The sequence below is a fragment of the Macaca fascicularis genome, chromosome X (genome assembly GCF_037993035.2).
Source record: "Macaca fascicularis isolate 582-1 chromosome X, T2T-MFA8v1.1".
Taxonomy (NCBI): Eukaryota; Metazoa; Chordata; class Mammalia; order Primates; family Cercopithecidae; genus Macaca; species Macaca fascicularis.
The window spans coordinates 54,646,002-54,671,418 of record NC_088395.1 but is presented as its reverse complement, the minus strand read 5'-3'; the positions used below and the strand labels follow the sequence as shown (position 1 = coordinate 54,671,418).

General features: G+C 37.8%; 1 protein-coding gene across 4 annotated transcripts in view; it reads right to left on the bottom strand.

Annotated features, from left to right (window-relative positions):
- The window catches only part of LOC102134461 (phosphoglycerate mutase 1-like), a 78,011-nt gene that overhangs the window by 39,335 nt on the left and 13,259 nt on the right, over positions 1 to 25,417 (bottom strand). The window contains exon 2 of one of the 4 annotated variants that reach the window (XR_010584199.2): positions 22,879 to 22,965. The exons of 2 other annotated variants lie outside the window; for them this stretch is intronic. Coding sequence is in view for 1 of the 2 variants with exons in the window: in XM_065537991.2 (XP_065394063.1) it covers positions 7,709 to 8,134 (426 nt within the window). In the remaining variant the exon portion in view is untranslated. Of the gene's footprint in view, positions 1 to 6,593; positions 8,908 to 22,878; positions 22,966 to 25,417 lie in introns of those variants that run through there. One more of the 4 variants, XM_065537991.2, reaches the window with a different exon arrangement.

The following is a 25,417-nucleotide window of genomic DNA, read 5'->3' as shown; positions in this document are numbered from 1 at the left end:
CATTTGCTGAGGAGTGTTTTACTTCCAATTATGTGGTTGACTTTAGAGTAAGTGCCATGTGGCGCTGAGAATAATATATATTCTGTTGTCTTGAGGTGGAGAGTTCTGTAGATATCTATTAGGTTCACTTGAGCCAGAGCTGAGTTCAAGTCCTGAATATCCTTGTTAACTTTTCTGTCTCACTGATCTGTCTAATATTGACAGTGGCATGTTAAAATCTCCCACTATTATTGTGTAGGAGTCTAGGTATCTTTGTAGGTCTCCAAGAACTTTATGAATCTGGGTGCTCCTGTATTGTGTGCATATATATTTAGGATAGTTAGCTTTTCTTGTTGCATTGATCCCTTTACCATTATGTAATACCTTTCTTTGTATTTTTTAAAATCTTTGTTGGTTTAAAGTCTGTTTTGTCAGAGACTAGGATTGCAACTCCTGATTTTTCTGCTTTCCATTTGCTTGCTAAATTTTTCTCCATCCCTTTATTTTGAGCCTATGTGTGTCTCTGCACGTTAGATGGGTCTCTTGAATACAGTCTGTATAGCCAAGACAATCTTAAGCAAAATTAACAAAGCTGGAAGCATCACGCTACCTGACTTTGAACTATACTACAAGGCTACAGTAACCAAAACAGCATGGTACTGGTACCAAAGCAGACATATAGACCAGTGGAACAGAACAGAGACCTAAGAAATAACACCACACATCTATAACCATCTGATCTTCGACAAACCTGACAAAAACAAGCAATGGGGAAAGAATTCCCTATTTAATAAATGGTGCTGGAGTAACTGGCTAGCCATATGCAGAAAACTGAAACTGGACCTCTTATTTACACCTTATACAAAAATTAACTCAAGATGGATTAAAAGCTTAAATGTAAAACCCAAAACCCTAGAAAACTTAGGCAAAGATTTTATGATGAAACCACCAAGAGCAATTGCAACAAAAGCTAAGATTTACAAATGGGATCTAATTAAACTAAAGAGCTTCTGCACAGCAAAACAAAAGTATCATCAGAGCAAACAGGCAACCTACAGAATGGGAGAAAATTTTTGCAATCTACCCATCTGACAAATGTCTACTATCCAGAATTTACAAGGAACTTAAACAAATGTATAAGAAAAAAACAACCCCATTAAAAAGTGGGCAAAGGACATGAACAGACACTTTTCAAAAGACATACATGCAGCCCAACAAACATATGAAAAACAGCTCAATATCACTGACATTAGAGAAATGCAAATCAAAACCACAATGAGATACCATTTCATGCCAGTCAGAATAGAGATTATTAAAAAGTCAAGAAACAACAGATGCTGGCAAGGCTGTGGATAAATAGGGATGCTTTTACACTGTTGGTGGGAATGTAAATTAGTTCAACCATTGTGGAAGACAACGTGGTGATTCCTCAAAGATCTAGAACCAGAAATACCATTTGACTCAGCAATCCCATTACTGGGTATATACCCAAAGGAATATAAATCATTCTATTATAAAGATACATGCACACATATGTTTATTGCAGCACTATTTACAATAGCAAAGACATGGAACCAACCCAAATGCCCATCAATGACAGATAAAGAAAGTGAAGTAGCTCAGGAATGGAAAACCAAATATTGTATGTTCTCACTCATAAGTGGGAGCTAAGCTATGAGGATGCAAAGACATAAGAATTATACAATGGACTTTGGGGACTCAGGGGAAAGGGTGAGAGAGGGGTGAAGGATAAAAGACTACAATTTGGGTTCAGTGTATACTGCTCAGTGATGGGTGCACCAAAATTTCACAAATCACCATTAAAGAACTTACTCATGTAACCAAATATCACCTGTTCCCCCAAAACCTATGGAAATTTAAAAATATATATTTTTAAGATACCCTTAGGAATTTAGTTCCAAGGATGAAGTGTTGAGGATAAGGGGGAAATGAGTTGGCCTGTTACAAGGAAACTCTCAAGGAAACGTGGAGAAAATCTCTGACATTTGTTGATGACATAGGGCCCACAAAGCAAGGAGAACTACATATATTAAAACAAAATAACTATAGAGAACTGTAAGGGGAAGTGATGAGGATAAACAATAAATGATGTTCCAGCTCTTCTGACCCTTCTTTAAAGAAGCAACAAGGTTCTTAAACTGTGACTATTTCTGAGTACTAGAAATCATTATAAACATTATTTTATTGAGAGTAACCCTGTTTTTAAAGTGTGTTCTTAATTTTTATCTGCTTGCTAGCAAGTATCTAGGTCTTCTAAGTATAAGAGTAAATATAACAGGTTCTGACATTGAGTTTGTGCCATGTACAAAAGCAATTGAAACTAATTAATTGGGTTAAAAGAATAGTGTTCATAGGCTTCAAAGTATCTACATTAATCCTTTGCTTGGAAAGGCATCTCTTAAGCAAACAATTAATAATATTTAACTGAGAACACAACATTTTCATCCTTTTTTAATTTAACTTTTAAGTTCAAGGGTACATGTGCAGGTTTGTTATATAGGTAAACGTGTCATGGAGGTTTGTTTTACAGATTATTTCATCACACAGATATGAAGCCTAGTACCCATTACTTATTTTTCCTTATCCTTCCCCTCCTTCCACCCTCCCTCTTCCAGTAGGCCCCAGTGTGTGTTGTTCCCCTCGATGTGTCCATGTGTTCTCATCATTTAGCTCCCATTCATAATTGAGACCATGTGGTATTTGGTTTTCTGTTCCTGTGTTAGTCTGCTAAGGATAATGGCCTCCAGCTCTATCCATGTACCCACAAAGGACAAAATATTGTTCTTTTTTATGGCTACATAGTATTCCATGGTGTATATGTACCACATTTTCTTTATCCAGTCTATCATTGATAGCCATTTAGGTTGATTCCATATCCAGTAATGGGATTGCAGGTCGAATGGCATTTCTGTTTTTAGATCTTTGAGGAATGGCCACACTGTCTTCCACAATGGTTAAAGACAGTGTATAAGCATTATTTTTTCTCTGCAACCTCACCAGCATGTTATTTTTTGACTTTTTAATAATAGCCATTCTGACTTGTATGAGACAGTATCTCATTGTGGTTTTGATTTGCATTTCTCTAATAATCAGTAATGTTAAGCTTTTTTTCATATGATTGTTGGCCACATGCATATCCTCTTTTTAAAAGTGTCTTTTCATGTCCTTTGCCCACTTTTTAATTGGGTTGTTTGAGTTTTTTACCTGGTACATTTGTTTAAGTTCCTTATGGATGCTGAATATTAGACCTTTCTCAGACGCGTAGCTTGAAAAATTTTTCTCCCATTCTGTAAGTTATCTGTTCACTATGTTAATAGTTTCTTTTGCTGTGCAGAAGCTCTTTAGTTTAATTAGATCCCATTTGTCCATTTTTGCTTTTGTTGCAATTGCTTTTGGTGTCTTTGTCATGAAATCTTTGCTTGTTCCTATTCCAGAATTGCATTGCCTAGGTTGCCTTCCAGGGTTTTTTATAATTTTGGGTTTTACATTTAAGTTTTTAATCCATCTTGAGTTAATTTTTGTATATGGTGTAAGGAAGGGGTCTGGGGTCTGGTTTCAATCTTCTACATGTGGCTAGCCAGTTATCCCAGCATCATTTATTGAGTAGGGAGTCTTTTCCCCATTGCTTGTTTTTGTCAGCTTTGTCAAAGATCCAATAGTTGTAGTTGTGTGGCCTTATTTCTGGGTTCTTTATTCTGTTCCATTCGACTTTGTGCCTGTTTTTGTACTAGTACCATGCTGTTTTGGTTACCATAGCTCTGTAGTATAGTTTGAAGTCAGATAGCATGATGCCTCCAGCTTTGTTCTTTTTCTTAGGATTGCCTTGCCTATTCGGGCTCCTTTTTGGTTCCTCATAAATTTTAAAATACTTCTACTTCTGTAATGAATGTCGTAGGTAGTTTAATAGAAATAGTGTTGAATCTATAAATTGCTTTGGGCAGTATGGCCACTGTAATGATGTTGATTCTTCCTATCCATGAGCATGGAATGTTTTTCCATTTGTTTGTATCATCTCTGATTTCTCTGAGCAGCGTTTTGCAGTTCTGCTTGTAGAGATCTTTCACTTCCTTGATTATCTGTATTCATAGGTATTTTACTTTGTGTGTGTGGTAATTGTGAATGGGATTGTGGTCCTGATTTGACTTTCAGCTTGAGTGTTGTTGTTGTATAGCAGTGCTAGTGATTTTTGCACATTGATTTTGTATCCCGATAATTTGCTTAAGTTATTTATCAGCTTAAGGATCCTTTGGGCTGAGACTATGGGGTTTTCTAGATATAGAATCATATCATCTACAAACAGGGGTAGTTTGACTTCCTCTCTTCCTATTTGGATGCCCCTTATTTATTTCCCACTCCTAATATTATTTCAGAAACTGTTTTTTGAATCTTCTTTTTGAAATATGTGTGCTTGCCGGGCACGGTGGCTCACGCCTGTAATCCCAGCACTTTGGGAAGCCGAGGTGGGCGGATCACAAGGTCAGGAGATCGAGACCATCCTGGCTAACATGGTGAAACCCCGTCTCTACTAAAAATACAAAAAAAAAATTAGCCGGGCATGGTGGCGGGCACCTGTAGTCCCAGCTACTCGGGAGGCTGAGGCAGGAGAATGGCGTGAACCCGGGAGGCAGAGCTTGCAGTGAGCCAAGATCACGCCACTGCACTCCATCCTGGGTGACAGAGCGAGATTCTGTCTCAAAAAAAAAAAATTAAATATGTGTGCTTGGCCGGGCGCAGTGGCTCAAGCCTGTAATCCCAGCACTTTGGGAGGCCGAGGCGGGCGGATCACGAGGCCAGGAGATCGAGACCATCCTGGCTAACACGGTGAAACCCCGTCTCTACTAAAAAATACAAAAAAACTAGCCAGGCGAGGTGGCGGGCGCCTGTAGTCCCAGCTACTCGGGAGGCTGAAGCAGGAGAATGGCGTGAACCCGGGGGGTCGGAGCTTGCAGTGAGCGGAGATCGCGCCACTGCACTCCAGCCTGGGCGACAGAGCGAGACTCCGTCTCAAAAAAAAAAAAAAAAGAAATATGTGTGCTTAACCTAGAAGGGTTCTATGCATGGAAAGTTACAAAGTTATAAGCCCTACCAGTTATGCTATGATCCAGAAATACCTAAGTTATTGAAGTTGATTAATTGTGTGACAATTAAACTATTAAACTAAAGTGTTATCAGAAATAAAGTTGTGGAATTTTGTATTTTAGTTTTTTTTTTTTTTTCAGAGAAAGATTTGGCCATACTGGGATGGGAGCTAGTAGTGTGTCAACAAGTTGTGTAATTTTCATATTTGGGGCATTGATTTTTCTTTTGAAGAAAGATATGACCTTGCTGGACTGAAACTCATAATACTTCAACAGCAGATAAAAGAGAAAGATCCATAAGTGATAACATGCTCAGAGTTGGGGCTTTTAACAGTTCTTTTCCAAGGCTAGGGTTCTGAGTTTTTTCCTCCTCTCATCTGAGCCCATTTTAAATCTTTACTAGAAGTCACTGCTTCTGTGCTGAGAATAGGGCTACATAGTTCCCATATCTTTGGTAAATATCCTTTATTAAGTGATTCTTAAAGATGTACATTTATACATAGACAACTGGAAATTTTCATACTAAAAACCTTTTCTTTAGACAAAACCAATAAAGTATGAAAAAAAAAAAAAAACCTTGTTAGGTGCATAAATCTTTTGGGGGTTGGCTTTAATTCTTCAAAAGTAACTATAGGTTTTATCCCTATGGTAAACAAATAATAATGTCTACATCTATCCACAATGCAAAGCTGGGGATACAGTTCTAGAATATTTAGCAAAAATATGGATATTTGTACCAAACCTGGAATGGCAGAGGTTCTCTATAATTGTAATTTTATCATTTTTCCATTTGCTTTCATGTGGGAAAAAAATGCCAGCCTCAGTATATGCCAAATATGACTGAAGTTTATTTGAAATGTTGTCAAGAGTTACCTGGGCATATTAAGAATGTAAAATTGTAACTGTAATGTGGATAATTCAATTGTGCTTTTGTCTTTTGCGAATTGGTCTTCATGAAGCACACCCAATATTGTGAAAATTATGGGACGTTATTGAAATTGAGCCACATGAGGTTAGTAAGTAGATTTTAAAATTATTATTTGGCACATTTTCTTCATAATTTTGTAATTGTACATCACTCCTTTATTATACTGATCTGGAAAAAAATATTTAGTATATTTATGCCCAAAATGAGTACTGGGCCCATGTGGCAGGGCCAAGCAACTAGAACATGATTCAGAAATCAGGCAATGAAAAGGCATAAGAATGACATAATGGACTTTGGCGACTCAGAGGGGAAGGTTGCAAGACTACATATAGGGTACAGTGTACACTGCTCGGGTAACAGGTGTACTAAAGTCTCAGAAATCACCACTAAAGAACTTATCCATGTAACCAAAAAATGCCTGTACCCAAAAAACAATTGAAATAAAAAAGAAAGAAAGAAAAGAAATCAGGCCATGAAAAACACACTGGAACATGATCAAGAAGCATTTCACTGCCTCAAAACAAGGTGGTGGGGGGTGTATTAGTCTGTTCTCAAATTTCTATAAAGAACTACCTGAGACTGGGTAATTTATAAAGAAAAGAGGTTTAATTGACTCATGATTCTGCAGCTGTACAGGAAGCATGGCTGGGAAGGTCTCTGGAAACTTACAATCATGGCAGAAGGTGAAGGTGGAAGTAGGCACATCTTACACGGCTGGAGGAGGAGGAAGAGGGCAAAGGGGAAGGTGTCATACACTTTTAAACAACCAGGTCTTGTGAGAACTCACTTACTATCATGAGAACAGCAAGGGGGAAATCTGCCCCCATGATTTAATTACCTCCCACCAGGCCCCTCCTACAACATTGGGATTTACAATTCCACATGAGATTTGGACAGGGACACAAATTCAAACCATATCAGGGAGGAATTCTAAAATACACAGCAGGATGCACTCCTATCCCTTACAGGTCAAGGAGATTATCTAATATTGGTGTGAGGAATGGCTTATTTTCTGATGACCACATGTGGGACTATTTCAGCCACCACTAGAAACCCCAGGAGGGTTTTTGTTTCATATTATTTCTATACATTTTTTTGTAAAAGTAAATGCAATAGAAATTTAATTCAGGATTGATCTCAATCTTCAAGTGGAGCCAGCTCCTCTGGGGTCAGGAAGGAAATGGGGTGTTTTATTTTTGTTTGGTTTGGGGGCTTTTTTATTTTACATCACCATGCAGGTTACATTCATCTTCCACTGGAATGACTAGAGTACCCCTGTAAGTGGCCTGACTACAGAAGAACACAAGATTGCCTCCTGACGGCAAACAGGCTCTCTTGCTTCTCCTCATCGGCCATGCCTTAGCATGGTTTCTCCCTATCCCTTACTAAATCAGGTCCTTTGCACACAAAGCCCTGGTTAAAACCCGAATCACTACCTCTCAACCCTCTTGGATAAGGGGAGCTTTCCCTGGGCTTGGACTGAGCCCCATGCCCCAGAGGTGCTATCCTGACTGGATTGTATGAAGAGAGTGGGTGCAGGAGACAAATGGCTGAAATGAAAATGGGAGCCATCGGTCCCCATCTGCATCTACAACTTCAGATGCCTACAGATGTGATCCATGTGACATGTGCAGGAAGGAGGGGCAGAAGAAGGGATGGGCAGGGAGGGTGTTTCTGGGGACAGTAGTCTGCCTGAAGGTCTTCACTTCTTGGCCTTGCCCTGGGCAGCCACAGCTTTCATGGCTTTACACATAGTCTCTTCATCCCCTAAGAACTGCATGGACTTGATGGGGTTCAAGTTCTTGGCCAATTCATAGGCAATGGGAATACCAGTAAGCAGGTTCAGCTCCATGATAGCTACTTCAGAGACACCCTCCAGATGCTTGATAATGCCTATAAGACTGTTGTCATGGGCTTCAATCAATATCCAATTCCTCTTCTTTATCTGGGGAACTATATCTTTATTCCAAAAGGCCAGAGCTCCGGCAATAGTATCCTCCAGACTCTCACAAAAGGGTAGTTGATCTCCAGTGAGGTCTGTATACCCGCAATCCTTACTAATGCTGCTATAGAAGTGGTGGTAGGGCTCCATCGAAGGTGGTGAGACATCATAAGGGCATATCCACATCTTTACCTAGGCCTCACCATTCTTGCCAGCAGTTTCTGCTTTATGGAAGCTGGTCAGATCCCCATAGTGCCATTCATTGAGGCACCAAGCCCTCACTGCAGGCCACCACATTGGGTCAATAGCATGCACAGTGTCCAGAGATTCCAGATTGCTCTCTTCTGCACTGATGGGAAGCATATGTCAAACTCATAGCCAGCACCTGGCAGCACCTGCCCATCGTGATTGACCTCCTCATGGTCCGCTGGGTGCTCTTGCTCTGGAAACTGGACTGGCCATGGCAGCAGGCTCACAATTCTTGACAATGTATTTTCTGGGATTTTTTTACTGTCTTAGATGGCTTTAAAATAGGACAATCTTGAAGCCATTCAAGCCAACAAAGAAGTCAAGGTCCTATGAAAAATTGAAGTTCAGTGCTCAAACTGCCTATAACAAATAAATGAGCAGCAGCATCAGCGAAGAAAAATATGAAAAAAGAAAAAACAAGTTGAAGTAGTAAGGCTCAAAGGAAAAAAGCCAAGACTGTTTTGGCATGTGGGAAAGAAAAGCTGGAGGAAGGTTTTAGTTAAAACCTCACAAGCCAGTGTTTGCTTAGCTGTCCTTTCCATTAACTTCCATTAAGTGCATGGGGACTCTATTTTGATGCTGAGTGCCCTATACCCTCAGAATTCCCTGAGGCTCCATGGGCAGGAGGTTCAAATTTCTTTCCAGACAGCCAGTTCTGTGTTCGGATGGTGTGCTCATAAAGGATCATCTAAACTTGTATGCTTTGAAATCTATTTTGTCAGGGAGCAGAAAAGAAATAGATATTTCTCAAGCTCAGAACAGTATTATAATTTAAACACATGGTTTGGTATGACAATATGCAGCATAATATATTTGAGTTAGTAGAAGAATATAAATAAAAGAGCATTAAAGATGGCAGCACAAATGAAAAAGAAAAAGAGAACAAATTATTTAAATTTCTCATAATAGTAAGAAAGAAAGGACTTGAAGTTAAACTGGAAACATCAACATGAACTTGCACCCTTAAAAAGTTTTCACTTTGTTACTTAAATCATTCAGATTGCCTCTCCCTACCAACAGTAGTCATGTAGAAAAATCTAAACCTCCCCCCTAAACCCCCCAGATCTACTTTTTTCTGCCAAACGGAATCAGGGTTCCTTGAGCAGAGGACAAAAAAAAGCAAAATGTTCCTACAAACATCTTATTGTCACAAAGCAAGGATGCTCTCACAAATATCTCTGGGACATTTCAAAAAGACAAAGACAAATTTTAAAGTTATATGTTGGATAGGCGCGGTGGCTCATGCCTATAATCCCAGCGCTTTGGGAGGCCAAGGTGGGTGGATCACTTGAGGTCAGGAATTTGAGACCTGCCTGGCCAACATGGTAAAACCCCAACTCTACAAAAAATACAAAAATTAGCTGGACGTGGTTGTGGGTGCCTGTAATCCCAGCTACTCGGGAGGCTGAGGCAGGAAAATTGCTTGAATCCGGGAGACGCTGAGGTTGCAGTGAGCGGAGATCGCACCACTGCACTCCAGCCTGGGTGACAGAGCGAGACTCTGTCTAAAATAAAATAAAATAAAATAAAAGCTACATATTCTTTGAACCAACAATTGTACTTATAGGAATTTATGTCACAAATACACTCAAACATGTACAAAAGGTGAAGAAATTCACTGAAGCAATATTTGTAGTAGAAAATGTTGGAAACAACCTAAATGTCCATCAATAAGAAACTGGTTAAATAAATTGCAGTGTATTAATACAACAGAATACTATAAAACCACCAGAAGAAAAAAGGTAAGATCCTATGTGCATCGAAATGGAAGATCACCAAGATATACTGTTAAGTGAAAAAAGCAAGATGCATGTCAGTACACATAGAATATTGCCATTTCTGTGACAGTGAAAGGTATATATGCTTGAATATGCCTATAATATATCTGAAAGAATGCAAGAAACTGGTAACAGTAATTGCCTCTAAGGAAAGGAAGTGGGTAGCTGGGGGACTGGAGAGTGAAGGAGACTTATTTTTCAGTGAATACACTTTTGTGCTATTTGACATTTTTGTTACTATGTGCATGTATTACTTTTAAAAAATAAGATTAAAAGGTTTCTTTCTATTATGTCAATGATTTTAGTCTAGAGATATCTTCCAATAATCAAGTAGTAAACAACTTTAACATTAAAATAAATGATTGTAGTCAACAGAAACAGGAACTCTGCAAAAAGAGCCTTGAGTCCATCACATCAGCTAAGACAACTAAACCTCTTTGAAAATGATTATTTGGCCGGGCACAGTGGCTCACGCCTGTAATCCCAGCACTTTGGGAGGCCGAGGCGGGCCGATCACGAGGTCAGGAGATCGAGACCATCCTGGCTAACAAGGTGAAACTCCATCTCTACTTAAAACACAAAAATTAGCCAGGCGTGGTGGCGGCGCCTGTAGTCCCAGCTACTGGGGAGGCTGAGGCAGGAGAATGGTGTGAACCCAGGAGGCGGAGCTTGCAGTGAGTTGAGATCCCACCACTGCACTCCAGCCTGGGCAACAGAGAGAGACTCTGTCTCGGAAAAAAAAAAAAAATGATTATTCATTGATGTGACCACAATCCAGATAGGTGCCAGAGCATAGTTTGTGCCAGTCACAATTTCATAGTTACATTACATTTATGTGTTTTTAATATGGCTAAATATCAATCCACAGGCAACTTTAACATAATCCCAAACTCTACTAAATGATAATAAAGGGGGAAAAAAAAGCCCATGGGGGTAAAGGGAGTGGGAAATAAAACAATAATAGATGAGATTTCAGCAAGTTCTGGAGAGATGAAAAGCAGATTGATAAGCAATAATTAACTTAGCAGAGGAAAGGAAGGAAAAATTTGAATGCCACCAAGAAACAAGTCATTCTGCTCCCATAGAACTGAGGAAGAATTAAGAGTTGGTGGCACAAAGCACTTTGGAAAGTGGAAATGGAGTGCGGGCCTGAAAACAAAGAAAATTGGTTGAAAATCTGTATACATAGCAATTGGACACTCGAATCCTGTCCCCCCAACATGTAAATTAATAAATACTATTTCCCCACTCCACAACATTCCTGAGATTTATTCTCAGAAGAAATAGAAGCTGAGAGGTTTTGGACATGGGGACATCAAGCACAGTATAGATTGGAGTGAAACACAGAGCTGCAAACAAAAGGATAAAATCAAAGCCAGCATCTGGAACAGTGGGATCACAGCCTCCTCCCATTTGCCTGCTTCCAGAATTCCAAAGCCTGGTTTAAATGGCTGAAGTAAGAGTCTAGAAGATTTTAGTCTGGTGAGATTAAAGACCTCAGAGGAAAAAAAAAAAAAAAATCCTCTACATACAGATTTGAGTACTACCTTAGTGCAAAACTATCTTTTTGACATAGCATCCTCTGAATAAACCCAATAGTTGACAATTCTCCACAACTCACAAAGAAATTACGGTCAGCTTTTCAGTGCATCTCCTTGTAACAGTGACATGTTGAGGCTCTCCTAATATTACAGACAGACAAATACAGACAAACAGAAAAGTAGGCCAGGAGCGGTGGCTCATGCCTGTAAAACTTTGGGAGCCCAATCGGTCAAGAGTTCAAGACCAGCATGGCCAACATGGGGTGAAACCATGTCTCTACTAAAAGTACAAAAATTAGCCGGGCATAGTGGCTCATGCCTGTAATCCCAGCTACTCAGGAGGCTGAGGCAAGAGAATTGCTTGAACCCGGGAGGCAGAGGTTGCAGTGAGCCGAGATCATGCCACTGCACTCCAGTCTGGGCGACAGAGCAAGACTGTGTCTCAAAAATAAATAAATAAATAAATAAATAAATAAATAAATAAAAATAAAGCCAGAGGAAACAGGAAATTCAGGGAGCAGAAGAAAACTTTCTAAAATTTTAATAAATATCCTCATAGAGACAAGAAAAGACATTGAGCTTTTAAAACTAGATCTGAAAACACTTTATTAAAAAAAATAAATTGTACTGTGTATATTTAAGGTATACTAGATACACTTTAAAGGAGCTATGGGGAACTAAAAGTAGAATTACCAACATAAAATATTCAATAAAAGGAAACATTTCAGAAAGTATAACAAAAGTAGTAAGTGGAAAATAGTAATAAGATCATATATTTAGGAAATGCATCAATTAACTAATAAACTTCCAGAAAAGGAGAACCAAAATAATGAAAGAAAGGAAAATACTAGAAAAGAATACAAAAAAATTTCCCAGAACTAAAGGACATGCATCTCCAGACTGAAATAACAAGATCCCAGAACAATAAATTTTAAAACACTGAAATCAGGTTATATCATGATGACATTTTTGAACAACAGAGTTAAAGAGAAGACCCTAAAAGATTCAGGTCACAAACAAAATATCATAAATTAGAATTCCATACAATTTTCCAAAACAACACTGGAAACAAAAAGATTATGCAGCAGTATCTTCACGATTCTAAGGGAAACATAATTTCCAACCCAGAATTCAAAGTGTCAATCCCATGAGAGTATAGAAACAATACATTTGTATTCTGGTAAGGTCCCAGATCATTTATTTTCCATGTGATCTATATTATTTTCTATTGCTACTGCAACAAATTATCACAAACGTGGTGTCTCAAAACAATACAAATTTATTATCTTATAGTTCTAGAGGTCAGAAGCCTAAAATGGGGCAGCAAGACTGTGTTGCTTCCAGAGGCACTAGGGGAGAATCTGTTTACTTGCCTTTTCCAGTTTCTAGAGGCTGCCTGCATTCTTTGGTTCATGTCCTCTTCCTTCATCCTCAAAGCCAATAGTATAACATCTTTTCTCGTTTCTGACCTCCTGCTTCCTTGTGACTACATTGGGCCCACATAGATGATTCAGAATAATCACCCCATCTCAAGATGCTTAGCTTGAACACATCTACAAAGTCTCTTTTGCAGTGTAAGGAAACATACAGGTTCCTGGGATTAGGACATGGACAATTTGGGGGGGGGGGCCTTATTCTGCCTACCATATACTCCTTCTTATGAAGCTACTGAATCATGTGCTTCATGAAAATGAAGGCATAAAGCAAAAAGGAGGAAGAAATTGGGTGCAGGAAAAAAGGGACTCAATAAGGAAGTGTAATGAAGACAGATCCCAAAATAACAGTGAACAACCAACTGTAGCAGGAGGAGAGATGACTGTGGGAGTGGGCTCTCAAGAAAAATTAACTGATGTGTTTGAGCATTTAAAAATATTAATAGACATGTGGCATAAATTTTGGAGCATTTGGAGTAACATTTAAGAATAAGTAGAGAAAACTTACTAGGTAAAAGAAATTCTTCACAGAATTGGAAAAAACTACTTGAAAGTTCATATGGAATCAAAAAAGAGCCCACATTGCCAAGACAATCCTAAGCCAAAAGAACAAAGCTGGAGGCATCACGCAACCTGACTTCAAACTATACTACAAGGCTACAGTAACCAAAACAGCATGGTACTGGTACCAAAACAGAGATATAGACCAATGGAATAGAACAGAGTCCTCAGAAATAATACCACACATCTACAGCCATCTGATCTTTGACAAACCTGGGAAAAACAAGAAATGGGGAAAGGATTCCCTATTTAATAAATGGTGTTGGGAAAATTGGCTAGCCAGAAGTAGTAAGCTGAAACTGGATCCTTTCCTTACTCCTTATACAAAAATTAATTCAAGATGGATTAGAGACTTAAATGTTAGACCTAATACCATAAAAACCCTAGAAGAAAACCTAGGTAATACCATTCAGGACATAGGCATGGGCAAGGACTTCATGTCTAAAACACCAAAAGCAATGGCAACAAAAGCCAAAATTGACAAATGGGACCTAATTAAGCTAAAGAGCTTCTGCACAGCAAAAGAAACTACCATCAGAGTTAACAGGCAACCTACAGAATGGGAGAAAAGTTTTGCAATCTACTTATCTGACAAAGGGCTAATATCCAGAACCTACAAAGAACTCAAACAAATTTACAAGAAAAAAAACAAACAATCCCATCAAAAAGTGGGCAAAGGATATGAACAGACAGTTCTCAAAAGAAGACATTCATACAGCCAACAGACACATGAAAAAATGCTCATCATCACTGGCCATCAGAGAAATGCAAATCAAAACCACAATGAGATACCATCTCACACCAGTTAGAATGGTGATCATTAAAAAGTCAGGAAACAACAGGTGCTGGAGAGGATGTGGAGAAATAGGAACACTTTTACACTGTTGGTGGGATTGTAAACTAGTTCAACCATTGTGGAAAACAGTATGGTGATTCCTCAAGGCTCTAGAACTAGAAGTACCATATGACCCAGCCATCCCATTACTGGGTATATACCCAAAGGATTATAAATCATGCTGCTATACACATGCACATGTATGTTTATTGCGGCACTATTCACAATAGCAAAGACTTGGAATCAACCCAAATGTCCATCAGTGACAGACTGGATTAAGAAAATGTGGCACATATACACCATAGAATACTATGCAGCCACATAAAAAAGGATGAGTTTGTGTCTTTTGTAGGGACATGGATGCAGCTGGAAACCATCATTCTCAGCAAACTATCGCAAGAACAGAAAACCAAACACCGCATGTTCTCACTCATAGGTGGGAACTGAACAATGAGATCACTTGGACTCGGGAAAGGGGACATCATACACCGGGGCCTATCATGGGGAGGGGGGGGGGGGGAGGGATTGCATTGGGAGTTATACCTGATGTAAATGACGAGTTGATGGGTGATGACGAGTTGATGGGTGCAGCACACCAACATGGCACAAGTATACATATGTAACAAAACTGCACGTTATGCACATGTACCCTAGAACTTAAAGTATAATAATAATAAAAAAAGAGAAAAAAAAAGAAAAAAATGAGGCAATCATAAGTGATAGGGAAAACGAAAAGTCCTACAAGAAAGGAGGATTATTCACAGTGCACTACATAACTCAACAGTAAACAGTATTTACATATTTACAGTAACGTAAACACAAGTTATTGACTTGATGAAAAATTAAGATACAACATTTTTGGAAGGATGGGAGGACAGGAAATAATGGGAAGGGTGGGATATACAAGCTCTTAGTTATTATGGATAAAGTCTAAAATTGATAAATCAAGAAATATAAATATACTCCCCAAACTAATACAGATTCATTGAAATACATATCCAAAACCCCAGCTGGAATTGCCAAAGCTAATTCTAAAATTCATGTGAAAATACAAGGAACACAGAATAACCAAGACAACCTTGAAAAAGAAGACCAAAGTTGGAAGACTCACACTTCGCAATTTTAAAACTTACTAAACAGCTACAGTAATCAAGACAATGTAGTACAGGCATAATAGCAGGCATATAGATCAATGGAATAAAAGTTGAGAGTCCAGAAATTAACTTACATGTTTGCGATCAATTGGTTTTCAACAAGGATGCCAAGACAACTCAATAGGAAAAAATAGTCTTTCCAACAAATGGTGCTGGAGGAATTGGAGATCCACATTTAAAAATGAAGATGTATCTCTACCTCACCGCCTTTAAAACTTAATTCAAAATGGATCAAAGACCTAAATGCAAGAGCCAAAACTCCCAGAAGAAAATCTGTGCAAGAATCTTCACGACTTTGAACTAGGAAATGTTTTCTTAGATATGACATCAAAAGCAAAAATGACAAAAGTGAGATAAATTGCTTGGACTTCATAAAAACTTAAAATGTTTGTGATTCAAAGGATACCATCAAGAAAGTGAAAAGATAATACACAGAATGGGAGAAAATATTTGCATATTATACATATAACAAGGAATTTGTGCACAGAATATATAAAGCACATACCTTAACAATGAAGACATAGCACCCAATTTAAAAATGGGCAAAGAATTTGAATAGACATTTCATCAAAAAAGATACAAAAAGATATCCAAATGGCTACAGCCATATGAAAAGACACTCAATATCATTAAGACATCTGGGAAATACAAATAAAAACCATAAAGAGATATCAGTTTACATTACTAGGATGGCTATAACAAAAAGGAGGAACATTAACTAGTATGGGTAAGGATAAGGAGAAACTGCAACCCTCATACATGGCTAGTGGAAATGTAAAATGGTGCAACCACTTTGAAAAAGTCCGGCAGTTGCACAAAAAAGTTAAACATGTTATCACCTGACCAAGCAATTCCATTCCTAGGCATATAACAAAAAGAATTGAGAACAAGTATTAAAACAAATACTTATACATAAATATCAAAGGCATAATACATGAAAAACATAATTGATAAGCTAGTATTTATTAAAATTTAAAAGTTCTGCTCAGTGAAAGAAACTGTCAAGAGAATGAAAAGACAAGCCACAGACTGGGAGAAAATATTTGCAAAAGACACATCTGATAAAAGACTGTTATCCTAAATATACAATGAACTCTTTAAAATTCAACTATAAGAAAATAAACAACTTGATTACAAATTGAATGAAAGAACAGACAACTCACCAGAAAAGATACGCAGATGGTAAATAAGCATATGCAAAGAAGCTCAACATCATATGTCATTAGGGAACTACAAACTAAAACAATAATGAGATACCACTATACACCTATTAGGATGACCAAAATCCAGAACACTGACAACATGCTGGTGAGGACGTGGAGCAACAAAATTCTCATTTATTGTTGGTGGAAATACAAAATGGTACAGTCACTGTAGAAGACAGTTTGGCAGTTTCTTCCAAAACTAAACACCCCATATGATCCAGCAGTTGTGTTCCTTGGTATTTACACAAATGAGTCAAAATCTTATGTCTACACACACACACACACACACACACACACACACATTTAAAAAAAAAAAAAAAACCAAAAAAAAAAAACAGTTTTAAGGCCAGGTGGAGTGGCTCATGCTTGTAATCTTAGCACTTTGGGAGGCCAAGGCAGGTGGATCACTTGAGCCCAGGAGTTCAAGACCAGCCTGGGCAACATGGCAAAATCTCATCTCTACAAAAAATACAAAAATTAGTCAGGTATGGTGGTGCGTGCCTGTGGTCCCAGCTACTCGGAAGCTGAGGCAGGAGAATCGCTTGAGCCCAGGAGGCAGAGGTTGCTGTGAGCCAAGATAGTGCCACTGCACTCCAGCCTACTAGGTGACAGAGTGAGACATTGTTTTAAAAAATAATAAAACAGCTTTATTCATAATTGCCAAAACTTGGAAACAACCAAGATGTCCTTCAGTAAGTGAATGGATAATTAAACTATAGTAAATCCAGACATTGGAATGTTATTCAGCACTAAAAGGAAATAAGTTTTCAAGCCATAAAAAGATACGAAAACCTAAAAGAAGACAATCAGAAAAGGCTATATACGATTCCAACTATATGACATTCTGAAAAAGGCAAAGTTATGAATACAGTAAAAAGATAAGTGGCTACCATGATTTGGGGGAAAGGGAACGATAAATATACAGGACACAGAGAATTTTTAGGGCAGTGAAAGTATTTTGTATGACACTATAGTGTTGGATATGTGTCATTACATATGTGTCAAAACTCACAGAATGTACAATGCCAAGAGTGAATCTTAATGTAAGCTATGGACTTTGGATGATAATAATGTGCCAATGTAGGTGCATCAGTTATAAAAATTGTACCACTCTGGAAGAGGATATTGATAATGGGAGAAGATAGGCAAGTGTGGGGACAGAGAGTAGGTGGGAAATCTCTTCCACTTAGTTTTGCTGTGAACCTAAAACTCCTCTAACAAATAAAGTCTATTAAAAAAAAAAAAAACTAAAGTATATTAAAAACAAAAGAAAAATGGTCTAAGTACACAAATTAAATGGCAGACATTGAAAAAACGGAGGAAAATAACACAGATATCTGCTGATTACAAGAAACTGACTTGAAATATAACATCAGAGGCAAGTTAAAAGTTAAAATAGGGAAAATATAAAACATACAAATATAATGAAAGGAAGTGGTAGGATGAAATAAACAATAGAATGACAGAATCAGGACTTCCAAAAATCTGCTCACCATAAAAGCAACAAAAACTCTTCCAAAAATTATCAAAAGCAACTTTTTCTTAACTCTGGAAAATTTTTTTTTTAGAAAGGCATGCCAAGAATGATGGTTTCCAGCTGCATCCATGTCCCTACAAAGGACACAAACTCATCCTTTTTTATGGCTGCATAGTATTCCATGGTGTATATGTGCCATATGCACATGTACCCTAGAACTTAAAGTATAATAATAATAATAAATAAATAAATAAAAAGAAAGGCATGCCAACAATTCGAGGAGCATTTATTTAAGAAAATAACAGAATCTTGGTAAGAACATTGAGCTGTGTGACTTTCTAACTTGCCCTATTCTCATCACCTTTCTCCAGCTCCACGGTAGCCTTGAAAACCAACAGCCTCCCAATCATTGTAGCCATGAAATTCAACAGCTTAGTAGCCATTTGATGAGAAATATAGATTTTTCTGCTCCCCAAAGCCCCATCTTAAGTGTATTGTCACTATTCAACCTGTTGGGACATTATCTGGAAACCCCAATTACAAGACTCTCTCTTATTTGACCTGACTCAGACCTTTCTTCATGTGTACAGCCTTTTCCTCAGTGTGTTTGTAGAAAACAATCAGCTGCAATTATTAAACATCATAGTTGTCTGAGGTGGAGAATCACAGTTGGGACAAACAAGCTTACTGAAAAACTTAAAAGGAAAACTTGGGAAACGAGATGTCCATGGAAGGCTTTGAGAAGCTCCAACATATTTCTGGGAATCTAAAAGGCTATGTGCATGTGCAGGGCTGCATGAATGTCCAGGAAAGACCTGAGAAATCTCTAATCTTTCACATCTGGTCTAAGTGGAGATTCTGTGTAATCAAAAAGTGAAGGCTAAGGCAGTGTTGTAAAGTGCCCGTTGGAGTGTTAAAGATATTCCCAACACTCAAACAGAGCTCCTTGGCAAGGTCTAGGAGACTTAGTGATGTAATGAATTTAAGAAAATCTCTGGTAAGTCATTACCTGACCATTAAGCTATCTGAGCAGAGATTTCAGTGGCCACACATGACAAAGAACACAAACTTTACAGAATTAGTTCAGGAAAGTCATTAAACAGACAAACAGCAACATAACCATCAACAACAACAAATAACAACAAAAAACCCTGGAAATAGGAGGGAGGAAAATCTGATTTACAGAACTGTCACTTTATTATTTGAAATGTCAAAGTTTGTTCAAACAATTATGAGACATGCAAAGAAACAAGAAAGTATGGCTCACACATAGGAAAAGGTAAAGTCAATAGAAGTTGACTTTGAGGACGCTTGCACTTAAAATTACTAAAGATTTTTAAACAGCTTTTATAAGTATGTTCAAAGAACTAAAGAAAATTACATCTAAAGAACAAAAGGAAAGAGAACAAGTAGAAAGGAAAATATATTAATAAAGAGAATTTTTAAAGGACCAAATAGAAATTCTAGAGTTGAAAAATAGAATAATCAAATTTTAAAATTCACTAGACAAGCTCAACAGCATATTTCAACTGGAAAAAAAGTAAAAAAAAAAAAAAAAAGTAAACTTGATGATGGGTCAACTGAAATGAACAGGAAAAAAATGAACAAAAACAAACAGAGCCTCAGAGAAATGTGGGACACCATCAAGATACAAACATTTGCATTCTTACCAGCAATATATGAGATTTCCAGAAAGATAAAGGGGCAGAAGGAATATTTGAAGAAATCATAGCTGAAAATTTCCCAAATTTGATGAAAAACATCAATCAACACATTCAAGAAGCTTCACAAAATTCACAAAATAGTCAAACTTTACAAAGTCAAAGAGAAAGAGAGCATCTTAAAAGTAGCAAGAGAGAAGCAACTCATCATGAACAAGGGATCCTGAATAAGATTAACAGCTGATTTCTCATCAGAAACTATGGAAGCTTGAGGAACTGAAATGACATATTCAAATTGCTGAAAGCAAAAGACTGTCCAACAAGATTTCCATATCCACCCAAACTATCTTTAAAAACTGAAGGAGGGCCGGGCGCGGTGGCTCAAGCCTGTAATCCCAGCACTTTGGGAGGCCGAGACGGGCGGATCACGAGGCCGGGAGATCGAGAGACGATCCCGGCTAACACGGTGAAACCCCGTCTCTACTAAAAAAATACAAAAAAACTAGCCGGGTGAGGTGGCGGGCGCCTGTAGTCCCAGCTACTCGGGAGGCTGAGGCAGGAGAACGGCGTAAACCCGGGAGGCGGAGCTTGCAGTGAGCTGAGATCCGGCCACTGCACTCCAGCCTGGGTGACAGAGCAAGACTCCGTCTCAAAAAAAAAAAAAAAAAAACTGAAGGAGATCAACAAACTAGGCATTGAAAGAACATACCTTAAAATAACAAGAACCATCTATGACAAACTCACAGCCAACATCATGCTGAATGAACAAAGGCTGGAAGCATTCCTGTTGAGAACTGAAACAAGACAAGGATGTCCACTCTCACTGCTCCTATTCCGTATAGTACTAGAAGTCCTTGCCAGAGCAATCAGGCAAGAGAAAGAAATAAAAGGCATCCAAATAAGGAAAAAAGAAGTCAAACCATCTCTCTTTGCTGATGATATAATTATATAGCTAGAAAACCCTAAAGACTCCACCAAAAGGCTTCTAGAACTAATAAATAACTTGAGTAAAGTTTCAGGATACAAAATCAATGTACAAAAATCAGTAGCATTTCTATACACCAATAACATTCAAGCTGAGAGCCAAATCAGGAACATAATCCCATTTACAATAGTCACAAAAAAGTAAAATACCAGGAATATGTGTAACCAGGACAAAAAAGACCTCTACAAGGTCTACAAAGCACAGCTAAAAGAAATCATAGATGACACAAACAAATGGAGAACAATTCCATGTTCATTGATTGGGAGAATAAATATCATTAAAATGGTCATACTGCCCAAAGCAATCTACAGATTCAATGCTATTCCTATCAAACTACCAATATCATTTTTCACAGAATTAGGAAAAAACTATTCTAAAATTCATATCCAACCCAAAAAAGGGCCCAAATAGACAAAGCCATCCTAAGCATAAAGAATAAAGCCAGAGGCATCACATTACCCAACTTCAAACTATAAGGCCACAGTAACCAAAACAGCATGGCAATGGTATAAAAATAGACATAAAGACCAATGGAACAGAATAGAGATCTCAGAAATAAAGCCACAAACCTACAGCCATCTGATCTTCAATAAAGTCAACAAAAATAACCAATGGGGAAACAACACCCTATTCACTACTTGGTGCTGGGATAACTGGCTAGCTATATGCAGAAGAATGAAACTGGACCCCACCTTTCAATATATACAAAAATTAACTCAAGATAGATTAAAGACTTAAATGTAAGACCTCAAAGTATAAAAGTCCTAGAAGAAAACCTGGGAAATACCTTTCTGGACATCAGCCTTGGGAAAGAATTTATGACTAAGTCTTCAAAAGCAATTGCAACAAAAATATAAATTGACAAGTGGGATCTAGTTAAACCAGAGAGCTTCCACACAGCAAAAGAAACTATCAACAGAGTAAACAGACAACCTACAGAATGGGAGAAATTATTCACAAACTATGCATCCAACAAAGGTCTAATATCCAGAATCTACAAGGAATTTAAACAATTCAACAAGCAAAACAAATAACTCCATTAAAAACTGGGCAAGGCCAGGCACAATGGCTCACGCCTGTAATCCCAACACTTTGGGAGGCCAAGGTGGGTGGATCACTTGAGGTCAGGAGTTCGAGACCAGCCTGGTCAACATGGCAAAACTCCACCTCTACTAAAAATACAAAAAATTAGCCAGGCATGGTGGCACACACCTGTAATCTCAGCTACTTGGGAAGCTGAGACAGGAGAATCACTTGAACCTGGGAGGCAGAGGTTGCAGTGAGCCAAGATCGCACTACTGCACTCCAGCCTGGGCGACAGAGCAAGATTCCATCTCAAATAAATAAATAAATAAGTAGTGGGCAAAAGACATGAACAGATATTTCTCAAAAGAAGACATACAAGCAGTCAACAAACACATGAAAAATGCTCAACATCACTAATTATTAGAGAAATGCAAATCAAAACCACGAGATACTATCTCACACAAGTTAGAATGGCTAAAAAGTAAAAAGCCAGCAGATATCGGTGAGGCTGCAGAGAAAAGGGAATGCTTATATACTGTTGGTGGGAATGTAAATTAGTTCAGCCACTGTGGAAAGTAGTTTGAAGATTTCTCAAAGAACTTAAAAAAGAACTACCATTCAACCCAGCAATCCCATTACTAGGTATATATCCAAAAGAAAATAAATCATTCTGGCAAAAACACATGCATTTGTATGTTCATCACAGCACTATTCACAATAGCAAAGACCTGGAATCAATCTAGATGCCCATTAACAATGGATCGGAAAAAGAAAACATGGCACATATACACCATGGAATACTACACAGTCATACAGAAGAACGAAATCACATTCTTTGCAGCATCATGAATGCCTCTGGAGGCAATTATCCAATGCAAATTAACACAGGAACAGAAAACAAAATACTGCATGTCCTCACATAAGACGGTACTAAATATTGGGTACTAATGGACATTAAAATGGCAACAATAGACACAGGGGAGGGGGCAAGGGTTGAAAAACTAACTGTTGTGTACTATACTCACGATTTGGGTCACAGGATCATTCGAATCCCAAACCTCAGTATCACGCAATATACCCATGTGACAAAGCTGCACATATACCCCTGGAATCTAAAATAAAAGTTGAAATTATTTTTAAAAAGTGAAGCAGAAATTAAGATATTACAGGATAAACAAAAACTGAGAGAATTTGTTGGTAGCACACCTACACTGCAAAGAATACTGAAGGAAGTTCATCAGGCTGAAATAAAAGGATACTAAACAGCAATTCAAATCTATATAAAGAAATAAAGACCAGCTGGGTATGGTGGCTCACACCTGTAATCCCAGCATTTTGGGAGACCGAGGTGGGAGAATAGCTTGAGCTCAGGAGTTCAAGACCAGTCTGGTCAACATAGTGAGACCTCATCTAAGAAAAAAAAGAAAAAGAAAAAGAAAGACCACTAGTAAAGGTAACTACACAGGTAACTATACAAACTACACACACACACATATATATATTAGACTCGGGGTCTTGCTTTGTCACCCAGGCTGGAGTGCAGAGATCACAGCTTATTGCAGCCTCGAATTTCTCGGCTCAAGCAATCCTCCCACCTCAGCCTCCTGAGTAGGTAAGATTACAAGTGCACATTGCCATGCTCAACTAATTTTATTTATTTATTTGTTGTAGAGACAGGGTCTCCCTGTGTTGTCCAGGCTGATCTTGAACTCCTGGCCTCAAGTGATCATCCCACCTCAGCCGACCAAAGAATTAGGTTATACACATGAGCCACCATGACTGGTTTATTTTATACTTTATATAAATATACTTTATATATGATACTTATATATACAAAATTATAAAATGCCTGGTTTGTTTTGTACTTTATATATATGTATATAAAATATATTTAGTGTATATAGCAGGCATTTTTTTATATATATATAGTTTATACTATCTCAATGATATATATATATAAAATATAGTATATATGCTATATATATAAAGAGGTTATATATGTTATACATATTAAAAGGCCGTATAGGCCAGGCATGGTGGCTCACACCTGTAATCCCAGCGCTTTGGGAGGCTGTAGCAGGCGGATCGCCTGAGGTCAGGAGTTCGAGACCAGTCTGGCCAACACGGCGAAACCCCAACTCTACTAAAAATACACAAAAATTAGCTGGGCATGGTGGCAGGCACCTGTAGTCCGAGCTATTCAGAAGGCTGAGACAAGAGAATCGCTTGAATCCAGGAGGCGGAGGTTGCAGTGAGCCGAGATCACACCACTACACTCTAGCCTGAGCGACAGAGCAAGATTCCATCTCAAAAAAAAGAAAGAAAACACTATGAAGAAAAATGAACAGAGCCTCAAAGAAATATGGACATCATCAAACACACCAATGTATGCACAACAAGAGTGCAAGAAGGAGAGAAAAGATAAAAAGGAGCAGGAAAAAAATACAATAAATAGAGGCTAAAAATTTTCCAAATTTGATGAAAAGCATTAATCTACGAACACAAGAAGCTCTACAAAATCCAAGTAGGATTAACTAGACATCCATACCCAGATACATATCAAAAATGTTGAAAAGATGGAGAAAAAGAGAACATTTTGAAAGCAGTAAGAGAAACGATGGAATGGTATTCCATTGTATGTATATACCACATTTTCTTTATTCATTTATCAAATGCTTTTTTAGCATCGATTGAAATGAACACGTGGTTTCGTCCCTCTGTTGATATGATGTATCACATTAATTAATTTGAATATGTTGGATTATCCTTACATCCCTCGGGTAAATCTCACTTGTTCTTAATGAATGTTCTTTTTAATGTGTTGTAGAATTTGGTTTGCTCATATTTTGTTGAGGATTTTTGTATCAATATTCATTAGTGATATTGGCCTATAGTTTTTGTTTTATTTGCTTTTGTCTGGTTTGGGGATCAGGTTAACACTGGCCTCGTAGACTGAGTTTGGAAGTAGTCACTCCTCCTCTGTTTTTTTGGAATAGTTTGAATAGGATTGGTATTTGTTCTTCTTTAAATGTTTGGTAGAATTGAGCAGTCAATCCATCAGGTTCTGGGCTTTTCCTTGATTGGAGATGTTTTATTAAGGCTTTCATCTTGTTATTTATTATTAGTCTGTTCAGCTTTTGGATTTCTTCTTGTTTCAATTTTGGTAGTTTGTATGTGTCTAGGAATTAATCAATTTCTTCTAGATTTTCCAGTTTTATTCACATATAGTTGCTCATAGCAACCATGAATGATTATTGAATTTCTGCAGTATCAGTTGTAATATCTCTTTTTTCATCTATGATTTTATTTATTTGGGTCTTCTCTCTTTTTTTCTTAGTTAGTCTGGCTATAATTTGTCAGTTTTGGTTTCAAAATGTCAACTTTTTTTCATTTAATTTTGTATTGTTTTCTTAATTTCATATTCACTCATTTCTGCTCTGATTTTTATTTCTTTTCTTCTACAAATTTTGGATTTGGTTTGCCCTTGCTTTTCTAGTTCTTTAAGATGCATTACTACGTTGTTTTTAAAGCTTTTCTTCTTTTTTGATGTAGGCACTTATAGCT